Consider the following 25,180-nt stretch of genomic DNA (forward strand, 5'->3'; position numbering starts at 1 on the left):
CGGTTTTTTTAAGAATCGTGTATTTCTTCCAACCAGTCAGATGATTTTATGTACAACTTTTTAAGGAGTAGACAGGCACAACAGCTAATAATCTAGAAATAAACCTAGAAACACACATGTATGGGTTGTTTTTTTCTTTTCTGTTTTCACCTTTCAGATGTAAAATTTAGGACTAACACAGGCAAAATTCAATGAACAGTGAAACGTCATAGAAATCAAACATAAAAGAGATGGAAAGGGGTGTGTGTGTTTGCCTTGCCTTCTGTTGCCATTTACCTTTGGGCAAAGGAGATGTAAAAAAATTGCTAATGCAGAATGTGAATAGTTTACTTTTCCCTTATACAAGAACATGCTTATTTCAAAAGGCTGTATTAGATAAACAAATAGTCCTTTCTGGCCTTAGTTTGAATGAAACTAATTCAAAGGGGTACAATGAGAGTTAGTCCTGACACATTTTTGAAGACTTCTGCAGGCCTAAGCGACTTGCCCATCCTGCACAGCTTGTTTTGTCTGCCCAAGCACAAGCAGCATCCCTTAATGTCTTTTTTCTTGGCAAAACTTTCCAGCAATGGCTGTATGTTGCTGTGCCTCTAGAAGATTTCTAAGGCTCTGAACTGCTTATTTTCTGATTTTCAGAGGTGCTGAGCTCACATAGCCCTCTTTAATTTCAATTATGAGTCTGTGCTCTCAGCAGTTTTAAGAACCAAGTGCCTGGAGCCTATTCGGAGGTGCCTGGATGGAGAGGTGAGTCCCCAGGGCCACCTCTGCATCCCTATGCAGTTGCTGGGTGGACCAGGACTCATCCAGGAGAGCATGCCTTGGATGTGGAGCAGTGGGTGCTCCCCTTCCCCATGTGGCTCAGCCCTGCCAAGTCCAGTCTGCCCTTGTAATGAATATGCATCTGTGGCACTGATGGATCTTAAAGTGAATCTTGAATTACAGCATGCCCACGTTGGTAGAAGTTGCTTCTAGAAGGCTTGTAAGGGAAAAAATGCAGCTGAGTACTTAAATCCCTTTGGATTGCTGCTGTTAAGACAGATTTCATGCTCTACTGGACCATGACATTTAACATGATTACTGAAAAAAATATAAAACAGATTATTCATCATCTTCTGATCTGTCTTTAAACCCATATGTATAAAATATGAGAAACAAGCTTGTTTTGTTCCTAACAAACAGAGGATGACCTTCTTTGCATAGTGTCTGAAATTCAGTCTGAACATCTCCCTGATATTTTGCAGCTTTCATAAGGAGAGGTTGCTTGAGATATGTCATATGATCGCGTTAACCTGAGGGGAACAGATATCTTCTCCAGGGGTCTGTTGCTGTGGATGTGAGCTAGCTAGAGTCTTCAACAAAGTTTCCCGGGTTATTGCACAAGGTGGTGCAGAGTGGAAAAAAATAACTGGATTTTTATCTCAGGAGTGATGGCAGAGAAGGAACACAGTGTCCTCCTGTGGAGACCTTTGTCTCTCTGCCCTGCTTTAAGCACTTTCCTTGGAGCCATTGGTGATGGAGAGCAGCCCTACACTGAAGGGCTCTGCCCAGGCATCCCCCAGCTACTGACAGCACAGCAGGGCTGGCACCGGGACACAGGCTCCCACCCCACACCTTGGCACTGTACCCCACTCCCATCCATCACCTCTGCCAACAGCAAGGTGTGTTTTGTCAGCCCGGGCAAGCGGTGCTAGAGCAGAGGTGGGGGACTCGAGAGTCTCCTGGAAGATCACTTGTTGCCGGAACAAATTGCAGGCATCTGCCTGCATCATTCAGGTCACGCTGAAAGGTGAACGGTATGTAAGAAGAAATAAATTGGTCTCCCTTTTGATTCTTTGTTGTGGTCAAAAATCCACCGTGGTTTGTTGCTGTTTTAAAAGTCAGTCAGTTTAGCTGGCTTTCGTCTCAGACCTATTGAGAACATCAGGCCTTCTGCTGACTATTTAGACTGGAGGGTTTGCTGGAAATTTCACATGTGGCCTTGTACATGTTCCTGCTTCTTAATTAAAATGAACGGGCTGATGAAACTTGAATAAATAGATACTTTCTTCCAACAATTTATAAAGTATGTGAGTGGATATTAGCATAATGTTGGTCAACATAAACAAAAGGAAAACATGATGTTTTAATTTTTTCCAAAAGGAAACAGAAAAGTTAACTTTATTAGCCTTAAAGTCCAGAGAGCAGCAGGGACAAGCAGAATGGCAGGCCTTGCAGCAAGACTTGCTCCATGTTATCAGTGGAGTTTTCTTGCTATGGAGAACTTTTGTACCCTGAATTTCATTGCATTTATAACTGATTTGGGCTTTGCTTACTTTCTGCTGCTTCCTGTGCAATATAAGCACACAGAAGATGCCTATGTATACCTCGGTTCAAAGTCCAGGAGGTTCTGTTGGTTCAGTATTCATTCCTGCATACTCCCAAGAACAAGCCTGGGAAATCTCATTTAACTTTCAGAGGTTTCATTGTACAGAACAAATGGGACAAAAATTAAGATATGAATAAAAACACTGGCGGAATTTCTGCAGGACTTGCACTTAGAAAACTCTGCTTAGAGGTCTTGCCTCCTAAATTTTCTGGCAGAATGTAGTAAATACTTTTACTTTCCTTCAGTTAAGGCACATGGGCTGCTATCACAAGTCTCTTGGCAGATAAGATCACTCCAAACCAGTTAAGTGCCTTTGGTTTTTATTCTGTATGGCTTAATGATTTTAACTCCCTTATTTTGCTAACTTGTGGATTACAATTCAAACTCTTCAAATGCCACACGTCAGTGCATTATTGTACAAAACATCGAAACATCGTGTACCCCCACAGAGCAATTTCAGTTTCTGCTCGGGTTTTGTTACTCCAAAAATAGATGGTGTGCTGAGATATTAGGCAAAGTGGAAAACTAGGATCTGAAGTCAATCCAGATTTGGAAGGAAATAACCCAAAGAAATAAGGGAAAGTTAAAGTTGGGAATAGCACAGACTCCATGGGGTACTTTACTGCTTGCTCTTGGCTGCAGCGCTGTGTCAGGGGGCTGTGCAAGCGTCACTGTCTTTTCATGGGCTTTGTGCAAAACTACCGTTCCTGCATAGGTTCCCTCTTCTTTGCTTATTGAGAACTGATTCAAAGCTCATTAAAATGGGAGAGATTCCTACTGGCTTCAGTGCATTTTGGATCAGACTCTTTGTCTGGTTTCTAATGGGGGCAGTAAATTTCCCTATATAGAATATATGGTATAATTCTTTTGAAGTATTCTTCAGCTGCCTTTCTATCTACAATAGTTCATTTGTAAGTGTCTTGAAGTATAGCTGCAAGAGAGTTGAAAAGGAATGTGCTGTCTTACTGGATTTCCAGATGAAATAATAGCCAAGTATCTCTCAAACACTTCCCTTTCAGCTTGAAAATTAAGTCAGGTCCTCTGAAAGGCACAGCTGTATTGCATTTTAGGGGGAAAATTAGTATCACTAAAGCATTAAGTTGAAGACGTTTAGGCACTATGGCCACAAATATAAGTCCAGTCTTTCATTCTGCGTTGTTTGTCCAGTGGTACTGGTATGTTTGCAAAATTAAGGAGTATTGTTAAAAGTCCCCATAAACCCTGAACCAATGTCTTTTTCATTTTTATTTTTTCTAATGGCAGTACTGACCAGTACTTTGGCTGAGTTTTGTAAGACTTCTATAGTGTTCCTACATTTTTCCCACCATTGTTATATTTTACAGGACAATTTACAATATACAAAAAAAAAGCATTTCCTTTGTAGATTGTCTCTCTGTTTCTGAGGGGTGGTTTATTTTTACCTCAGAGTTAGAGGTGACCAAATGTAAAAGATTTCAGGAAAGAACAGCAGAAGTAATGTTAACTTCATCGCGGCCAATGCGATATCGGATTATGGTGTCTTTGAAGCTACTTCACTCTGAACCTGACTTTTATCAAGCTGACAAAAAAAATGGTCATTTTGGGCTCTTTTGTGTTCAGCATTCAGCTTCTAAAAAATAAGTACGTTGTATGTTTAACATGCCAGAAATAAGATGTGAAAGACAAGAACGGTAGGATTTAAAAGACTATTACAATGCACAGCTTGTCCAGTGCCCCTAAACACTATCCTTCAAAGCTTTCGAGTATAGGTTTTGTTATTTATTGCCACTGTCAGGGAAAGCTCATAATGTGACAAATGGAAGGTGAAGAACAATTAAGATGAATGGTAGGACATAGTCTACCAGAAGAAATGCTTTTCTAAAATTATTCCTTTGCACATTCTTTAACTTCATTTGAAGTTCAAGAAAACCTGATTGAACTAACGCAATATATTTTTAACAGATTCTTCCGAGCAGTGCTCCCTTAGAAGGCGGGACAAAACTGACGCTGTGTGGATGGGACTTCGGATTCAGCAAAACCAGTAGATTTGAAGTCAAAAATACAGTAGTCCATATCGGAGGACAAATTTGTGCCCTGGAAGCAAAATCTAGTAATAAAAACAAGTAAGAAACCTCTAATAAGAATTTCCCTTTATACAGATGTTCTTTGTGTGGGATGGATTTTCAATATATATTTTCAGTATAAACATTCAGTCTATAAGTGTCATCTCTGATCCTGAGATTTCAAAGAGGAAACAATCCCTTGGTTTGATAAGCTCCCCAAGAAAAAAAAGGGCTCGAAATGGACATCAAATAAATCTAGTTAATGCTGATAGCTTCTACAGCAGCTTTTTCTGATTTGTCTTCAAAATGCTGTTCAACATCTGTGGGAGCTGGCAAGAATGAAGCTATTCAAAGGTTCGAAAAGGGAGCAGGTTCCTTTGGCCAGGATCCTGCTGGGCTCAGTTATGTCACCTCCGTCTTCCTGATCTGTGAAGCTGCTGGAGAGAAATGTGAGAAGATGCAGGTATTTCGTCACTCAGAGGCTTGTGACCCTCAGCTGCACCACTCCTCCTCCTTCTCAGAAAGAAGAAAGAAGTATTTGAGACAGTGGGGTAATGGCTTAAATTTAAGACAGAGGTTCTGCTGGTTGTGAGATTCAGTGAGCATCCTCTCTCAGTTCTAAGCGTGTGACTGTCTACTACCAAAGCAGTGTGCAAATCATGGCACAGCTTCTCAATTTTCACATACATAACAGCAAAAAAGTCACCCTGCAGAAGCACTGAGCACTCTCCCATCTGCTATTCTGAAGTCTTAATGCAAACAAAATTATTTAAGCAGACTAGCTTGTGTGTGCAGTTCTGGGCACGTCACTGCAAGAGAGACATTGAGGTGCTGGAGCGGGGGCCAGAGAAGGATAAGAAAGGTGGTGAAGGGTCTGGAGAGTAAGTCTTATGAGGAACCGCTGAGGGAACTGAGGTTGTTCAGTCTGGAGAAGAGAAGGCTCAGGAGGGACCTTATCGCTCCCTACAACTGAAAGGAGGTTGTAGTGAGGTAGTGGTCAATCTCTTCTCCCAGGTAACAAGAGATCAGACAAGAGGTAATGGCCTCAAGCTGGACCAGGAAAAGTTTACACTGGGTATCAGGAAAATTCCTCCACAGAGAGGGTGCTGAGGTATCAGAATAGGCTGCCCAGGAAAGTGGTGGAATCATCATCCCTGGGAGTGTTCACACACCGTGTAGATGAGGTCCTTAGGAACATGGCTTAGTGGTTGCCTTGACAGTGCTGGGGTAATGGTTGGACTTGATGATCTTAAGAGTCTTTTCCAACTTAGTTGATTCTGGAATTCTATATGTGAGATTTTGTAGATGTAACAGAATACATAGACACATGATGCCACAAAAGCTCAAGTTTGATTTTTGGTAATATTTCGTTTTATACAACAAACTTCTGTATATGATGCATTTTTTTTTCTAATCCTGTTGTCTGCCAAAATTTGGCACATAAGGAAAATTCCAAAAACCAACTCAGCCATTGAATGGGAGGTATTTGTTTTCTCTAGCATGCTTCTTTTTATCCAAAATGCATTTGATACACTAAAATTTTCTCTGGCCAAGTATAAACACCACAATGTTTGTATTAAGCATTAAAAAAGACGACCACAGTTCTTTTAGCTGTTATTTCTGAAATGTTCCTGACACACATAGATAGATTATTTGTTTGGTATGGATCCTCCATTGTTATGAGTTTAAAGTGGTTCTATTTTAATACAGAAAATCAAGCCAGAAAAAAAGATGTAATCCAATCTTTTTCCTTGTTTTCCAAAGGTTGGAATGCACAGTTCCCGCTGCAAAAAATCCAAGTTTTAATATATCCAGTAGTGTTTCTGTTGGACATGGCAAAACACTATTCAATACATTTTCATATGTGGTAAGTACTATGATTCAAACTTTGTTGTCAAAATTAGCTTCAATATTAACTGGAAGGAGATTCCTCATGAGTCCAATCCACCTGTTGGCTTTATTATTACTTCATGGAAACACTAATAAATGTTTTAAGAGTCTTCCTCTTCACATTTTGAAAATAATGTAACACTGTTCTTATTTTTACCCCACCCAGAATCCTGTAATAACAAGTATCTCTCCCACCTATGGCCCCAAATCTGGAGGAACATTGCTTACTATATCTGGAAAATACCTAAACAGTGGAAAAACCCGGAGGATTTTTGTTGGTGAGAAGCTGTGCACCTTGCAAAGGTAATGTACTTACTAAAAAGTGATGCCTATGATATTGGAATGGTTTGATTAAAATGTATTGGAGTAAGAAAAATGCAAACATGCACTGCTGTCCTCCCCTTGTGTTTCATAATGGACAAATGATACTGCAATAACCTTCAGTTCTGGATTACATCCTGAATTTAGGATGCCTGGAAGGTTTCTGGAAGGAACAATGGTTCCCTGGAAGACTTGTTTATTCTGTGAAGTCTTCATTAACCTCATTAAAAAGTTGCATAGAGAAGCAGCAAATCAGTCTAACGGATTAGAAACTGCCCATTTCCCATCATTTTTGTCATCCCAACTTCCATACACTGAGCCCCCTCTTTTGTATCAGCTCCCAGTGAGCATCTGATGGATGTAGGTTACCGTTTCCTACTGTTTTGTTCTGTGGAAACCTGACCAGTGTGGGAGTGTGGATCTCATGCAGATGAGCAGCTATTTCTGCACTATTATCAGTGAACAGCCTCCAAACCAGCATCAGTCTGGGACTTTTCCTGGTATATGTAAAATTATTTTGAGGATCAAGCCAGAATATCTTGTGGCTCTGTACTGGATCCAGTAGAAGCTCAGTCAAGAATCTTTGACATGCTCTGTATGGAAATGCCTTCAATCCCAGATGAATATAAATGTTAAATACTAAGAACATATTCTCTCCTATGGGCAGAGAAACATCCTGAATTTGGTAGCTGTTCTACCATGAAGAAAATCTTGCTTAGTCCTGTTTTCAGGTACAGCAGGGTGCCTCTAGAATTGTCACCTCTGTGGCCAAGGGCAGAATCTGGCTCACTGTGTTCCAGGAAGAGGATGTCCAGCAATTCCTCTGAATTTTGAGTCTCTTCTAATGGTTATGGAAAGTCGTAGTGGTGAAACGCCACACTTGCAGAGAATGTGGGGAAGCAATAGCCTATTAGTTAACATCAGACCCAGTCAGGAAAGATACATTTTATTCTTTGCTGCTAGATGATTTATTGTATGCTCTTGATCAAATCAGCTAAGACTGACTAAATCAAGAAGGGAATTTTGGTATTCAAGTCTGATATTTAATCACTAACAAGATCTATCTTCAGCACTTCTGTTCAATGGCTACTTAATAGTTTAGGGTGGCATTTATTGATGTCATCATTTCAGCTGGTCAACTAATGGATAAATATATAAACCTTTAGGGAATGATTCGTCTGATCCATTTGAGAAGTCTGCTGTGGGGGTGAGATGACAGCCATATCAGAGGCAGACATCTGCTTTGGTCAGGTGGACCTCTAGGTATCAAACTGATAGAGGTATACCGATACCAGTTAGCGTTGCCAACACCCCTCTTTCTCACCAGCCTTGGAGACTTCTAACAGGACTTAGCCAGTTTCTCAGGGCAGGTATTTCTCTACCTAAAGTGGCAGCTTTCCACAGTTCTGAGGGCAGCAAATCAAGGGTTTATTTTTCCCTTTAATATTTGGTGGAAAGCTTCCAGATACATATGAACAAGCGATTGAACTCTACAGCACATGGTAAACCCCACTTTCCTGGAAAGCTTCAGAAGTGCCAGCAAATGCGCCTTTTTCCTGATCTGGGGGCAATCTCTCACATCCCTGGAGAATGGCCCCACTTGGAGGGCTCCTGGAGGGGCCTAAATCACTGAAACCAGGTGGTAGAGTTACATTTGCTTCTCCAATCAGTTTTTATCCTTGCTTCTCATGTGCCCTGCTCCCTGCAGCCACACTTCATGCACTTCATGATCCTTCATGCCTCTGCTGCCCACTCACCCACTGAGCTCAGTGTAGGAGGAGGACTTCCAGGGCCAAGCACGAGAGAGCCATGAAAAGGCAAATATCCCAAAGGCCCTGCTGCTGTGCTGAATTCAGCCAGCTCTCCCTGAATTTTCCCCTTCTCCTCCCTTCTCCTTGCCCTCTGCATACCCCTCGGCAGCGCACCCAGTCAGCAGGTGCCCCCAAGACAGGACATGCTGGTTCATCCTCCTCCAACACCTTTTCTTTAGGTTTTTAACACAGAGTAAACCTTGTGGATTTGAAAGGGAACAACATCCCATGGTTACAGCAGAACAAGTAATTCTCCTTAAACCTGGAGTGTGCTGTTGTTTCCCAGGCTGGAAGCTGCCTTTGCAGGGTGCAGGGGCTGATGGGTCTGTCACAAGCACTGGGGAAATAGCTTCCAGCAGGCAAGGTGTTAGTCAATCCAATTAAGATGAATCCTGAGCCTAAGCAGTGTTGCTCTTTCTCCCTCACACCATGTTTGTTTGTTGTAGTACAATCATCCACTGGGAGTCTCAGTGACATTTTTGTGCAAGTGGATCCTTAGGAGAGGTTGGGGCTCACTGAAGGGCAGTGTTTCAACCCAACTACATGTTTTACAGTGCTGACAAGCAAGCTTTTTTCTGTCCTTCCAGTGTATCAGCGAGCACTGTGGAGTGCTACACTCCGGCACAGCGAATTCCTCAGGAATATCGTGTGAGGGTAGGAATCGACAAAGCCATTCGAGATGCGATCGGACATTTCACATACAGAGAAGACCCCGTTGTTTTAAAAATTCATCCGGCCAAATCTTTTCTTAGGTGAGTAAAAGTTTCTTACAGAAATAAGAAAAGTAGGGAATGAAAAAAGAATAGCTACAGTGTGCAGCAATCTATTAAAAGAAATTGCATTTTTATCTCTATCTGCCATGCCAATTGCTTCTATTATGGTGCAGTTGCAGAGGGCAGATCATTTCCTCTCAGAGAAGAGGAAGAGAGGAAGGAGAAGGGAGAAGGGCACCTCTTTTCTTTATGTGATTTAACTCGTAGCTGATGCTGAGTGTACCTCTGATGTCCTGCTGAGATGCATACGGTACAGCTAACTGTGTCTCCTACACTGCGCCTGGACATCACACTGATGAGTGAGGAAAATCATTTAATGTGACAAGTTAGCAGGACACAGGAGAGCAAATGGATTTTAAAACAGTCTAAATCCAGGCCTACATAAATATTATGAATATATATGTATGGTAGCATATGTGTGTTTTTAAGTGACATATTTATGGTCTCAGTAGCTCTAATCCAAGCCATCTTCCTTTGCCAAGAAAATGTCAGCAGTAAAAAAGACACCTTTTTCAACACTGCTGAAAGCAATAAGTTATGTAAGTTAGCAAATGCTAAGCACAAGCATACACCCTCCTTTAAAATGTACGCATTTGTTTTACATCCTGTGATGCCACAATTTTAAAAATTTTTCTTTTCTTGTATTTGATTAGTAGTTATAGCACATGTAAAATTTGTCTCCCAGAAAAATAATCTTACTGCTAAGAGCCATGTATTTGCATTCACCCCATATATCCCTAATTCTGGCTTTACACTTACTGCTAAGAGCCATGTATTTGCATTCACCCCATATATCCCTAATTCTGGCTTTATGTTGTCATTTACTCTAAAACATAATTTGTAATTAAGATTATCATAGCAGATGTATCATTATCCTACTCATCTTCTTTTTCCTTTTCCTTTTTTTTTTTTTACTCTTTCCTAGCGGTGGAAGTACAATCACAGCTCAGGGAATCAACTTGAACTCAGTGTGCTTTCCTCAGATGGTGATTACTGTACCTAAACTGGGAATGAACTTCTCTGTGGTGAGTCAGTCTTGGAGAAGACAATCTGTTATCTTGTCATCTTTGTGTGGTGAATGGCACAGAATTTGCAGTCAAAAAACCTTGATTTTTGCCTTGGAACTTCAGGGCTTCCACCGACATGTTGGTGTTTTCTGCACAGACTGTTTCCACTGCATAGGCAAAACTCAGCAACAAATTTGAAATTAAGCTGGAACAACAGTTTCCAAGGAGCCTCCTCCAAAGAAATAAAGCTTTCACAGTATCTGATAACAAGATTTTTATATTGCAGTTTAACAATGTAGATCCCGTGACTAAACACAAACAATGCAATAGGGGTATGTCTCATCACATGGCAAGTTCAGGTGCTACTGTGATAGGTAGGAAATGTATTTAAATGGTGACTGTGGATATAGGAGGAAAATGAAACAAGCATCAAAGAAAGAAGAAAAGTAAATACATAAAAGCAGAAGTAAGTATTATTTTGAAGAATTCCTGATTGCCAAATTACCTACTGGAGCAAATCTTTCCTAATTTACCAAGTTCAGCCACTGAGTTTTAAGAGATGCTAAGCCTTTTGCAGTTGGGTACCTCTGCATGAACAGAAAATCAATCAGGGATCTGAGCCTTCTTTTGTTACCTGCGTTGATAATACAGTGTCTAAATCTAAGTGTTCAGATGTGACCATGTGATCTACTTCAATTTTTGTAAAGCAACGATGACATTTATTGGCTAGTTGTACTGAAACTTGTTTCCTGTAGGCTTTTGCTTACACATTTGTCTTGCACCTCCAACATTTTCTTATCCTGTAAGGCCTGTTTAGCCTAACTGGAGCTAAATTGACCCACATTCTTTATGACATGCTGCGTGACTGCTTATATTCCTGGCTTATTTCTAATGATCATCATACACTGTTTCCTGTATTGAATTCTAAGTATTAGACCTAGGTTTGCTCAAAGCATTTTAAATGGTATGTCTGCAAATTTGCAGTCTTTTATAGCTTCAAGGTCATAATATTCTTCATGATCCTAATTTGTATAATACTATGAGTGTCAGGACCTGAATTTCAGCTGAATGTAATCATGGCTTATAACTTAATGGGTTCAGATTTTAATCTGAAAATCAGTGCCCCCGCAATGAAACACGATGTTCAATGTTATTGAAAAGACACTTTACCTACAAGTCAGAAAACAAAACATTCCAGTGAAATCAACCGAACTCAAAATTTATTAGGTTTTAAGTAATGTGGGCATGATTATTTCTAAGTACAGGAGATGTCCAAATAAAAGATCATTGCTGAAATTGGCTCTTTGGATTTTGCATTATATGGATTTGAGCAGACTTTCGTTTGAAGTAAAGATCATTCAACTTTTTCTGTTATTCTGTGAGACTATGCAATGCTGCTTCTTTTCAAGCCCTGGTTCTGCATACCTTGCTTGTCAAACACTTGGGACTTCTCAGAATTTGAAGGTATTGGAAGTTTTAAGGAGCTAAATTCACTATGTAAAAGTGACTCACAACTCCAGGCAAGGGACACTGCAAAGTTTATTCTCTTCCCCAAATATTCAGTAGCAACCTTTACTTTTAGCAGCGGTTTGCTGCCATCCTGACTTTTAATCTGCTGTTGGAAAAATGAGTGGACATAGACAGAATTATCTCCTTTATTCCTTTTATTTTCATACCTTGCAGTGCGCATGATATTTGCAGCCAGACGAGAAGAGGCCTGTCTGACCCCCTTTTGTATAGGGGGATCTGTCCCCCACTGCTGCTGATCTCTAAAAATCTGCCCCAGAGTAAAAGCAGCTGTACACAAATTCATTCTCCCTGCACAAAGGGCGGAATAGCTAATCTGGAGTGTTTTATACTTTGACATTGCCAAGCAATATATTTTGCTCTATTGAAATTAAAGGCTTCTGGCACTCAGTGGCTTTCCCTACCTCTGTGACAGCCCAGCTCTGCTTGCCATTTGTTCTGCCATTAGTCTTTGCCTCGAGCTTATTTCTCAAGGAAGGATATTAATTCTTAGGAAGAGGGGAAAATTTATAAGTGGCAAAACAAGATTGCACTGTGTAACTGAGGAAATTGCTGGTGCAGGATGCCTATGGCTGCAGCCTGCCCCATCCTGCACTGGAGATTCTGGGCTCTATGCATGAGCAAGATGCCAGAAAAACAAACTTTCATCCAGTCAAAACAAGAATCAACAATGATGAGGAACTATTTCCCGCAGGGATCCAGAGCACTGCAATGACCAGCTATCCCATTTATAAAGGAGAAAACAGGTGTGGTCCTGAATAGAACCAACCCAGACAAACAGTACAATATAAACCAGATGATCAAGAAGTCCTATAGCTGAGGTTATTTATCTTTTTGTTTCCTTAGCTGGGGAGAGGACAGCTAACTGAGTCATTTTTTTAATAGTTATTTAAGCCGTTTTCAGTTTTCTCTCACCAGCCTCCTCCAAGAAGCTGCTTTTGTCAGCATTCAGAAACTCTGGCTCTTGGGAAAAACAAAGCCAGCACTGAAACACATCCCAAAGCATCAAAGGAAAGTACAGCTAGGAGGGACCACAAAGACCTTGCCTGGCCCCGCTTCCCTGCGGCAGGAGCAAATGTATGCAGACCACTGCCCGACAGATATTTGTTTAGGTTGTTAATAAAGCTCCTTGTGAAAGAAATTTCACAACCTTGCTTAAACAAGCTATGGAGAGCTGCTTTACCTGCTTACCTAGTGGTTTGGAAAGACTCCTTTCTAATAATTAACCCAAATCCTGGCTGCTAATTAGCTATCTTCTTGTTTAACCCTCAGTGGACACAAACAACAGATTACCAGTCTCTCCTGCTAATTTTTCATATTTGCACTACATTATGTTTCAGCCTTTCTCTTCTCCAGTTAAAACAAACCAAACCACTCCCAATTCTCCTGCTAAGTGTTGTTTCCTACAGCTCTCCTCATTTTTCCCACCACCTCTGAGGCCTTCTCCCGTTTGCCTAAAACTGGTGGTACCCAATTTAAAAGAGGTCTCACCTTTTCCTGTAAGTTACCTGTCTCTCAGCCATAATTGTAGCCTAGAGTCACAGTGTGAGTGCAGGGTCACTTTTGTAAGCAGCAGGAGCTGTAGGGGATGCTCTGGATCCCAAAGCCTCAGGAGGCAGAGCTAGCTGATGTGCCCTGGGGCGTTTGCTCTTCTCTGCCTGTTTCCATCCCACTGGAAGAAATGAGTGGTTCAACTGGTAAAAGAGCTTTTCTGGAAAAACATACTGTAAGAAGTGCAGTCACAGAGACTGGAAGGTCTTGGGGGCAATATGCCAGGCCCCTATAGAAGAAACATTTAAGTTGAGCACTTCAGCTTTCATGTTTGAAGTTTAGTATTTCTGAAACTCTTTTTCTTCCATAAGGCAAAAATGCCTTCTTTCAACTTTATCATTTTCATTTCATATTTATTTAAATTTCCTTAAAATTGTTCAATACTGTGTTCACACTACTTGTGTTTATATTACATTTTATGTTAGCACTATCAAAATAATACATTTTGCCTTCTTTGAATTTGATACTTCAATGAGTAAAAAAAAAAAGGTTTTAGACTTATTGAACCATCTGTTTCGATACTTGCAATGTGTTGGGTTTTTTTAATTTCTATATTATGAGTTCTTTTGACTCATGAGTTTTGGCTAGGAACAAAAAATTTAGGCAGTGCTGCATAAATTCCCAAGAGCTGTAGATAAATGCATAAGGATACACAAACCCTCTCACTTATGCTCACATGTCCAGTTCCTGTGAGAGGTGCACAGGGGAAGAACCAGCTTGTTCCTTCCTTTCACTGTGCACTGTGCCTGTAAACAAACTGCACAGTTTGGAGTGGTGTTTGATCAGGAGCTTGTTTACAAAATAAGTGTCTTCTAACCTCTGCTATAAATTGTGCATCTGCATACTTCAGGCCAATATTTTCTTTTCGAAAGCCTGTACTTTGCATAGATTCCTCAATAGCGGATAAGTGGTCATTCAGGGATCCTTTGCTGTAGCATTTGGATAGAAATCCACACTGCTTAATCTCTTCTAACCACAAATATCCCAAGATATGCACAGTTGTAAAATCAGGGAGAAGCAATCTTCTCCCTAAGGTTTATAAACACATGATCTTGAACAACTGACTCTGTAGTTATGCAAGATCATCTCTTTCCACAGACTTTTAATTATTTCTTTAGTAAGTAGTCCCTTGAATGATGTTTAGCATTTCTTAATTACTCCCTGCTAGATGCCATTTCCTGCTGTATTACAGGTGAATTTTAAAACACCCTGAAGTTCCTTCAATATTTACAAGTTCATGAACAAGCCATATGTCTAATACTCATCAAAATGCCTAGAATTCACTTGCGAGTGTCTTCCTTAAGTTTATTACATAATGATAGAAGAAATTCTCTGGAAACTGTGGTGAGCTTGTGTTTACTGAAGATTTTCCTGACTATCTATCCAAAGACAGTCAGGGTTAGGTCCGCTGTCTGTCTTGACTCTGTGGCAGAAAGCTGCCACAGAAAACCAGCAAAGAGTTTCCCTCACAAAGGGGAACAATTGGCCTTTGTTTGTGTGCCAAAACTGCATTTCATGCACATCTCCTGCCAAGGAAAGAGTGCAGGAATTGGTGTCAGGGAAAAGCCTATGCTTTGAAATCACCGGGATGCCAGGGATGTGGTGGTAGCAAGACCATCCAAAGCCCAGGGGGAAATTTAGACTCCTGGTCAGTATTGATCATGTTGTGAGAAAGGCTGGCTTTCAGACCCAGGAGCAAGGGAAGTTTTACTCTACCTTCTGGTCCAGTGGTCTGACAGACTAGAAGTATCATCTCCCATGCTTTCATCCAAGAAGAAAACTAGAATATAAATGCTACCAATCCATTAGGGCCATTCATTGTACTACCTGAAATGGCAGCAAAAGCCAATGAGTTCTTCAAAACTTGAAGTGCTTGAGTGTCATTGCTCAGTTTCTCACCTACACAGAAAAGCCTTCTGAATGAGCTTTCCTTAAATCGGACATTAATTCTCACCTCTGGCAAAAGACGTTTGGAGAGTCTCAGTCTGTCTTTAACCTCATTCATCTTTCATTCCTCACTGAAATCCAAAACTTTACTTTTTGTGAAAGGACAAATCGTCCCTTTTCTGCCATCTGACTGAGGCAGATCCTGCAATACATATCCAACTACCCCTCTCTTACCTGGGTCAGCTGCTGGGAGACCTCTGGAGCTCAGAGATCCTCCCTCATACTTTTCCTGTTGTCCTGTCAGATGAAAAAAAATTGAATTGGGCACCGAGGTTCAGATTCTGTAGGTCAGGTTCGAATGAATTGCTTCAAGGGTCATATTTTACAAATGAAACAAGAATACATTCCTTTAAGTGATGAGTCATATGCATTGCGCAATAGATTATTATTCCCTTTGGGGTATAGTATTTACTTATGCTTGTGAAGTGCTCCATAATTTTTACGTCTTTTTTCCTTACTGTCTTCAGGTGTAGATTATAGTCACAAGAAGAATATAGGCTTAGCTTTTAAAGTGAATGTACTTTAAAGCCTAATTAAATAAAAGTTAAAGGTGCTGGGTGATAGGCAGTATCTTAATTGAGAAGGCAATAGATTGAATTAGGGTTTTTTTCCTATAGATCCTCAATCCAATATTTCTTGAAAACTAAACCGTCATATTCTTCAATTGCTAAAACCAATTTCAAGGTAAAAATGTCATGTCAAATCATGTACCAATAAGGGCATCGCAAATAAGATTTTTCTTGACCTTACCAATCAGTCACATTGCATCTCCTCCAAAGAGTATTATTAGATTTTTATCATTTTCTGAAAGCTTCCACTTCAGAGACCAGCCTGATAAAGTAAAGTATCTGATTCTAATAGATAGCCACAAACAAAGTTATGAATACCACTGCTATTCATTTAAGAGACATCACTACTCTACAGTAGATAAAAAGTCTAATGAATTTACATTAATCAAATAAATATAATGATTCCTTGGGACATACTTGGTTTTACAAAGATATATATTTTAGTAATCCCTTTTTAGAATAGACGCAATATGATATATATCTTTATGAATATTCATGTATCATGGAAAAATACGGCTCGATCATCCATTATACTAATGATGCATCTTATTATTACCAAAGTGATTTAAATGAATTTCTAGGTCCGTGTGATATAATGAAGCCTGAGATATGGTCAATGGTGTATAACTAGGTATTCAAAAGAGAAAGAACAGTCTAATACTGTAAGCAAATGGAGCGAAAATCTGCCTTGTCTTATCCCAGAGATTACCTTGTTGTCATGGGGGATGCACGAATATTTCTGAATTTGTGCTAGGAATTGAAATGGGCTGTTTGTTACACGGGTGCAAGTCTCTTTAGCATCACTGAGAGCTGCAGCGTGTTACTTAACTGAGTGCCGAGCTCACAGGCAGGTAACCTTTGTAATGGAGTTCTAAAACTCCAGCGCCCAGTTTCAGAGCCTTGAAAATGTTTCCCTTGTCAGATTCAAGACTTCACAATTTTATGCACAGAAACGTGAATTGCTGTGTCAATAAGAAAAAGTGCTGATTTGTAGACAGCTTTATCCTGCTTTTCACGCTAATGTGGGTATGTAACTGAAACAACTTGAACGGTTATGTCACTCATTTGAAACAGCAAAATTGCATTAATTTAGCATATTAGAGACAAATTTAAACTAATTTCACAGCTCCTTCAGCAGCGTTTTATATTGAGAACCAATTTAATTTGAAAAAACAAACAAAAAACATGTAATTTTGGCCTTCTTTGGATGCACAAAGGTATTTAACAGCACTGTTGGTTTTCCAGGAAAATTCCTTGTGGAACAAGTGTAAGATTTATGATGATGAGGAGCTGAGCCCCATTCTTACCAGGGCATATGTCAGACACTCTATTTATACTGAAAAAAAAAGAAAAGTGTGATCTCTGCTGTCAGGGAGCTACTTACAGAAGGTTTATACAATTTGAACAGAAACACTTCTGTGGAGCTGAAATAACTCTGTTTGTGCCTGAGTCCTTCAACCATATCCACGGTAGGCATCAGGAAAGGGAGGCACAGAGAAGGGAGTAAATAGTGCAGTCACGAACAAGGCACTGCGGTTTGCGTGATGCTACCCAGCACCCACCGTGCCTCCCATCGGTGCTTGTAGATGTGCTGTTGACATTATAATCAAATTAGTTATATAGAAATCTTCACAGTCAAGGCAGAAAGCTGACCCTTCTAGAGTACTGTTAATCTAATTGAAGCTGTTGTCTAAAATGGATTAGATGAATCCCACTCTAGGTGAGCCTCTTTCCTTCAGTTGACTATAAAGGTAGTTTAGACAACTGCAACACAAGTGTCTGGATGCAAGCTTCTTGAATCCCATTTGCAAGAATCCTTATTATCCCTGCAAACTGCCCAAACTCAGCCTCAGGTGAAGCTGCCTGCAAATCCCCTCTGTCCTAACTTGCAACACAGCAATCCTGTAGGAAGGACCTGGGTCCATCTTGTCTGTCTCATGAGCCCTGTGACAAGGTGGTATGGGGTAGAAGAAAGCACCTTGGCCAGACATGGTCAACAGTTTGCCCCAGAAAGCACCTCCAGAGCAGGCCCTCATGAGGACTAACAGCAGAATGTGGGGCAAGCGTGGCTTCATGCCTGTTGTCAGGCAGCTCCTGCACTGCAGTAAGGGGCAAACATCTCATCCCCACTGGTCTGAGATGCAGTGTGAAGCAGTCAACACTCCACGAGGGACTTGCATGACACCTGTGTACCTGAGTACTAAATGCCACATGTCTGGGGCCTTACAGATACACTTTGCTGAGCTTTCATGACCCAGCATCCCATGGTGGTTTTGGCTTTAAAGTGCTTTCTCACAGAGGTCGTAGTGCCTTTCCAGAATCATAGTGACTTAGTTACACTGTCAGAAAACATTGCTTTACTTCTGTTTTCTTGTATTTCACACGTATTCATTGGCCCTGTATTTACCTTCTCCTCTGGTCCCTTGTTCTTGCTTTAGTAGCAAAAAAGGAAGAGCAATCCATGTCTCAGTCACTCTGACATAGGCTGGGTAAGCTGAATTATGGCTGCTCAGTACACCAGGCTAGCCTCCTGATGGTTCTTGGCTTTGGAAATCATTTTCCATTAATTATCTGCAAAATATTTACTTTAAAAGTGCTGTGAACAATCAGGCCAGGAAGTTTGTTTACTTGAACATTTCCTCAACAAGAGTGCAAACACCATTGACATGAAGTTTTTATACTTTTCTCCCAGCTCTAAATAAATGCCATGTAGCACTGATCAGGATTTTGCTTTGGTCAAAGAAGAACAAGACCTCTGCTGTTTATTTTCTCAATATATATGTCCATTGTTAAAGAACAGTTATGTTCATTGGTGACTTCCTATGCACGTACATACTGCAATTACCTCTTTCTTTCTTTCTTCTAGCCATGTAGCCACCGCTCCAGCTCAGAGATAATCTGCTGTACAACTCCTTCACTGAAAGCCTTCAATCTCCAACCACCCTTTGTAACCAAAGTGTTCTTTATTTTTGATGGTGTCAGCTCTTTGTACTTTGATTTTGACTATGTAAATAATCCTGTATTTAAGCATTTTGAAAAGCCAGTGTTCATCTCAAGAGGCAACCATAACGTTCTGGAAATTAAGGTAAGAAATGTTGAAGTAAGTTTTTCAATTATTCAGCAGCATAGCATGGAACAGACATTTTGATGAAATAAGAGATGCTCCAAGGAGGAAAGGGCAGAGAGAGCAGCATGTTAGTACTGCGTTCACTCGAACCCCCAGCTCTCACAGCTTTAAAGATGTAGAGCTGAAAACAAAGATATATACCAGGGTGGTTGTTGGCATCAGTTGGGGTGGGAGAGGGGCCTTCCTTATCCTCATGGGAGGACCATGCTGCCTCAGCTTCTGGTTGCGATGGGCTGCGTCACCAGTAGAGGATTGAACATGGCCAGCAGGTGAGAACATGAAGTGTGTGGTCTGAGTGTGAGTCACGGCTCTCTGTCCCATGGGTTTGTGTCCTTCCTCATGAAAGACATGGAGTTGCCTTTAGAAACTGGCCAGTGGCTTTGGGTCACTAGAGTTGAAGGGAACTATGGCCTGTGCACAGAGTCACTTAGGAAGATCAGTCACCACTGTAGCCTAAATATTTACAGATCCATGAAAAATGCAAATCTGATGCTAAGTGCCTCTTAAGAGACCATTGAGAATAGCCTACATGGCTCTGAGAAATGTCTTAAGAATTCGGGGCCCTCACAGGCACAGGCTGCTCTCTAAAACAGTGCTGTGGGGAAAAATAAATACATTCTGTGGGAGTCCAGTTTCTTCAAATCTAGTGCTTTTGTGAGTTGGAGTATCAAACAGAAAGAGTATAAACACAGGTATTTCTAATCTACAGTAAATGTTTATGAAAATCTATTATTATGTACATGTATTTTATATAGAGTATCTATAATTTATATAGTATATGACCTATAAAAAATGCTTTACAGAACAGTATCAGTCATAACGCTGAGGTCATCTCTTCCTGTAGCTCTTCCATAGTTCTGTAAGCCAAAACTCTTTTCCCCTGTGAGAGTCATGAAATCTTGAAGCTCTGAGGTCTTTAAGATGCCCCAGGAAGTCACAGGGGATTACTTCAGAGCTGCTGTCAGCCATCCTGCATTTCAGGCAAACTCTCTGAATATTTATCTATTTCCACAAAGTTCTTTGAGCAAATTCCAAAGAATGATCAGTCTGATTTTTCTTTTTCCCTTTCTTTTTTTCTGCTTGGAACTCTTGGCCGTACAATCACTCCTTGCTCAATGCAGAGCAATCCTCTTGTTCAGTTTTAAAGAAACACTAGAAAGAGTTCTGATGTGCAGGTCAATGGAGAGCTGGGAATACACAGCTGCTGCATGGCTCAGTGCCTCTGTGCAGTGACAGCAGTGTATTCCAGTATTTTCCAGGTCATGTATATCAACCAGTTGGAAAGAGAACTAATTTGAGACGAATCATAGAATAACATACACTGGAAGGATCCTCTGGAGGTCTTTATAGGTTAACACCCCTTGCTCAAAACAGGCCCAAGTTAAAAACTAAGTCAGGTTGCCTTTGTGGCCTTGTCTAGATGAGTTTTGACAATCTCGAGGAGTTGAGATTTTACAGCTTTAAGAAACCCAGCTCTGCTAGCTTTGCATTGTGCACCCTGTGTCTCAGCTCCCTTCCTAGCTTAGTGGCCCTCTGCTGTACTTCATCCAGTTTGTCACTCTCTCTTGTTCTGTGAGGTTCAAAACTCAACACAGTTCTCCAGGTGTGGCCTTGCAAGTGCTGAGCAGAGGAGAGCAGTCACTTTCAATCTACCAGCTTTGCTATTGCTAAAGTATGTAGAAGCCTTCATCATTAAAATGGCATTCTGCTGCCTTATTTCACCTTGTGGTCCAGTATATCAGTCATTTTCCTAGATCTGGTGTCATCTGAGAGTGCAAGGACAGTACATCCTGTCCCTTTGTCCAGGTTGTCAATAAATAATTGAAGTGGTACTGGTTCCAGTATCAGCCATTTATGAATGCCAGTTTTTAGGCTTCTAAGATCTGAGCTGATGGCTAGTCAGTTTTTCATTCACCTTAGAGCCCATCCATCCAGTCCATGTCATACAAATTTGTTTCGCCTTGCTAGGAGAGACTGTGTCGCAAACCTTTCTAAAATCAAGGTAAACATTGTCCAGTGCTCTCCTTTCATCTACAGAGCCAGTCATCTCCACATAGAAGGCAATCAGGCTGCTCAGGCAAAACCCACCCTTCAGAAATCTGTGCCGGCTGTCCCCAGTCACATGCTTGTCCTTCCTGTGCTTGGAAATGCTTCCATGAGGACTTGCTCCATAGTCTTCCCAGAGACTGAGGGTTAAAAATCAGTTGATTTTTTAACTCTCTTCTTTCTTTTACTCTTGAACATTTCATCTTCCTAAAGGGAATTCCCTAGTGCTGTGTATCACTGGGAAGAAGCCATTCAGATGAGAAGGGCTAGCAGAGGACTGTCCCACTGACAACTGACCAAAGACACAATTTTGTAGTATTGATGTCAACTGTAGTCATGGGACTCAAGGCAGATGTCAACCTAAACCTAATGCCCTGGTTACATCCCAGCAACCAACTGGATAATAACATTAGTGAAAGCTGGTCTCCTAGAACAAAGCATGAACAAGCACCAATTTAACATCTTCATCTAAATAGAATTAGCTATAGTGGGATGCTTCTATCAAAACAGTGAGGCGACTTTCAGAAATTATAATCGGGCCAAAAGGTCATTACAAGCCATATTGGCAACACTTTTCCCTTGTCCCATTCCCGCATTCAGAAACACACACACACACAAGTTTACATGCCTCATGGTTATGTTTTGTGCAGTAATTAAGCAAGCTCAGCATGAAATTAAATGGCAGCTTGCTTCAGTGAGCAGTCTGTTCCACCAAACCAAAGTTCTTTTATCTTTTTCTTAATTAGTTTCAGAGGGGCGGAGGAGCTTTTATCACAAGTTTTTCAATCAGACTAATGTAGTGTGACATATCTGGCTTCCATCAAATGACAGCGGGTACCGATTGAAAGGTTCTGTTTGGTTTCCCCTGATCACTGTAAGATGATTTTGTAAGAAAACGTTACACACAGGAAAACATTAAGTCTTCCATGTAAAACACTGGGCACTGTGTGCTCTGAATGCCAGCCCGTCTTCTCTTCAGTGCCAGCCTTTTTGTCTTCCACACTACAGAATCTCTCAAGGTCCCACATCATCACTGTCATCCTCTGCCAAGCATGTGGGTCTTCGAAGTCGCTCAGTGCCCACAATGCCCCAGTCAGAGGGGTCATGGCAGAGTAGCTTGAAGCACTTCTCTGCTTCAACACCATGAAAACAGCACTTCGGAAGCACTCCCATCTCCTACCAATATAGGAAGCTCTCAGGGCAGAAGTTTGGTGTTTTGCTGCTGGTAATGACTGAAGGTCTAAGTCTGCTAAAAAGGACAGTCTCTACTTGATGCCTCCCACGTGAACCACTGACCCAGACCTGCAGGCTGGACTGCTGACATCCCAATGTGTCCTAGCTGTGAAAAAAACCCAAACAAATAAATAAGGAAAGAAACAGCTTCAGAGCAAGCTAAAGAGGAAGCTCTGCAGCTGTGGTAACTCCTTATTCTCCCAAAGTCAACCCACTCTGCTTAGGAAACTCACAAATTCTCCTTACACCCACCTCAGATTGCCACACCTTGGTTTGTCGTCCTTTCTACTGCTTGTAGACTTTCACTCAAATTATTCCAGTCTTGCTAAAGTTGTGAGATAGTTGATATACCAGTTTGGTTTGCAACAGCTACTAAGTCCAGCAATGAGCTTCACCAGCTTGCGATCAAGGGCATTGCCCAGCAAGAAGGGAGTAATATGCATTTAAAAATAGGAAATACTGTTTCCCAGTTCTCACAGGAGCCAGTTTCCTCCTTTTCTTAAAATTGTAGGTAAATTTTGTGGTCAGAGCAAAACCACTGCTCAACAAGTTTTGAAACTCTTCATATATTTATATTATAGTTAATGTGTTTGAAACTATACTATATTAATGGTAATATATTGGTAGTGATAATAAGTAAAAGCTATTACCTTTACTGTAACTGGCTAAGGACCACCTTAGGAAACATCAGTATAATTTTCTTCACCTTTGTGTAAGTATCATCTTTGGTGGAGAAAAAAATCTAAGATTTGGTGTAGAAGAAAAAGAAGCCACTTACCCCATTTATCCTGAAGATGGAAACTCATATTCAAGTCTTCTGAGGTACAAGATTCAAAGGAAAGAGTTGAACATGAGTGGCTCACAATCTGCAGCAAGCCTCCATACTGATAAGCAATAAGCAGTCAATCACACGCTCCCTGGCCCATTCCCATTGAATATTTACTTAATTAACACCAAACAGAATGGCTTCAAGTAGGCAAAAAACAGAATGCAAAACTGACCTTTTTTTAACTAGCAATTAAAAGCATTTACCTGGGGTGTGGCTTTTCCTGTCAAAATAGGACATTAAACTGGCTCTCCTGTGTGTTTATTAAAATTTTCCCAGGGTTCAGTCAGATTCTGCAGCAAACCTAAAACATATGCCAAAGTAAGCTTTGTTTTGCCCCTCAGAATGGGATTCTTGTTTCCAGTGTATCGGGTGTCAAAGCAGTGTTAGACGTGATGCCTTTCTCCCTTGTCATGAAAAACTCTCAGATCCAGCTCTCATAAACAGCCTGTATCAGTGTAATTCCGCATCCTCCCTTTTCCCTTTTAATCATGCTTACTATGCCTGTTGTTTCATCTTAAGCTAGCCTGCATAGGGGGTAGAACCTCTTCTTAAATCCTGATGCACACTTCAACACAAAAGATTATACAGTTATAGACTCATAGAATAGTTAGGGTTGGAAAGGACCATAAGATCATCTAGTTCCAACCCCTCTGCCATGGGCAGGGACACCACACACTAAACCATGTCACCCAAGACTCTGTCCAACATGGCCTTGAATACCACTAGGGATGGAGCATTCACAGCTTCCTTGGGTAACCCATTCCAGTGCCTCACCATCCTCACAGTAAAGAACTTCTTCCTTATATCCAATCTAAACTTCCCCTCTTTAAGTTTTAACCCAATACCCCTTGTCCTACCAGTTCCCAATGAAGAGTCCCTCACCAGCATCCTTATAATCCGCCTTCAGACACTGGAAGGCTGCTCTGAGGTCTCCACACAGCCTTCTCCAGGCTGAACAGCCCCAACTTTCTCAGCCTATCTTCATATGGGAGGTGCTCCAGTCCCCTGATCATCTTTGTGGCCCTCCTCTGCACTTGTTCTAACAGTTCCATGTCCTTTTTATGTTGAAGACACCAGAACTGCACACAGTACTCCAAGTGAGGTCTCACGAGAGCAGAGTAGAGAGGCAGGATCACCTCCTTCGACCTGCTGGTCACGTTCCTTTTGATGCAGCCCAGGATACGGTTGGATTTCTGGGCTGTGAGCGCACACTGAAGCTGGCTCATGTTCATTTTCTCATCAACCAACACCCCCAAGTCCTTCTCCACAGGGCTGCTCTGAATCTCTTCTCTGCTGTGATCCTGAACTTGGTTTTTGGACACTAGCAGAAGGAATATTTCATCCAAGTCTGGGATGTGAAAGCAGGTTTTCTGAGTAGAGATTGCACTCTTCATGCTGTCATCTTTACCATGGTTTGTTCCTTTTTGATCTGTGAATGTTATTTTAACAGATTTTTGCATTTTTCTGATTATAATTTATTAGTTCTTTTTGAAAGCTTCACTCCTGCTACCATAACCACTTGCAAAGCAAAATGTTTGACATGCCTTTAGTTTGTGGATAATATAATGCCAATTTTTTGGGAGACCAAGAGGATTTGTCTCTTAGCCATTTGCATCTTTAGGAGTCTCTATGGGCTGTATGAATATTAGTGACAGCAGATTTTATCCACAAACTTTATCATCCCTCTCTGGCCTGTCTGTCAAACTTCTATTTACATGAAAAAACATGATACCTGCATATTGACAGGACAATGTAAATTTGCATTAGTCTTTCATTCCACAAATGCTTTTCCATTAAAAACATTTTCCAAAGTAATAAAAGGACTTCTCCTTAACTTTTATGAGATGGTTATGTAATATGAAATTGATTTTTTTTTCCAAGGGAAATTATATTGACTCAGAAGCTGTTAAAGGAGAGGTGCTAAAAGTTGGAAATAAAAGCTGCGAAAACCTCCTCCTGCAATCAGAATCAATTCTGTGTACAGTTCCCAGCGATCTCCTGAAATCCAACAGTGAGCTAAATATAGAGGTGAGGCAGCTACAGCACACATGAGCTATTAATGCCATTTTTATTATCATTCTCAATGTCATTATTGAACCTAAAAACTTTATATTCAAGCCTAAGCCTGTTTTCAAAGATATC

The 25,180-nt window shown here is 40.9% G+C and overlaps 1 protein-coding gene across 1 annotated transcript in view; it reads left to right on the forward strand.

Moving 5' to 3' along the window:
* MET (MET proto-oncogene, receptor tyrosine kinase) overlaps window positions 1–25,180 on the forward strand; it is a 70,887-nt gene that overhangs the window by 29,339 nt on the left and 16,368 nt on the right. Inside the window, exons 5-11 of the mRNA XM_005146070.4 lie at window positions 4,307–4,467; window positions 6,172–6,274; window positions 6,464–6,600; window positions 9,017–9,181; window positions 10,128–10,227; window positions 18,670–18,888; window positions 24,920–25,066. Coding sequence (XP_005146127.2) covers window positions 4,307–4,467; window positions 6,172–6,274; window positions 6,464–6,600; window positions 9,017–9,181; window positions 10,128–10,227; window positions 18,670–18,888; window positions 24,920–25,066 — 1,032 coding nt within the window. The remainder of the gene's footprint in view (window positions 1–4,306; window positions 4,468–6,171; window positions 6,275–6,463; window positions 6,601–9,016; window positions 9,182–10,127; window positions 10,228–18,669; window positions 18,889–24,919; window positions 25,067–25,180) is intronic.

Source organism: Melopsittacus undulatus, chromosome 5 (assembly GCF_012275295.1).
Source record: "Melopsittacus undulatus isolate bMelUnd1 chromosome 5, bMelUnd1.mat.Z, whole genome shotgun sequence".
In the NCBI taxonomy this organism is placed as follows: domain Eukaryota; kingdom Metazoa; phylum Chordata; class Aves; order Psittaciformes; family Psittaculidae; genus Melopsittacus; species Melopsittacus undulatus.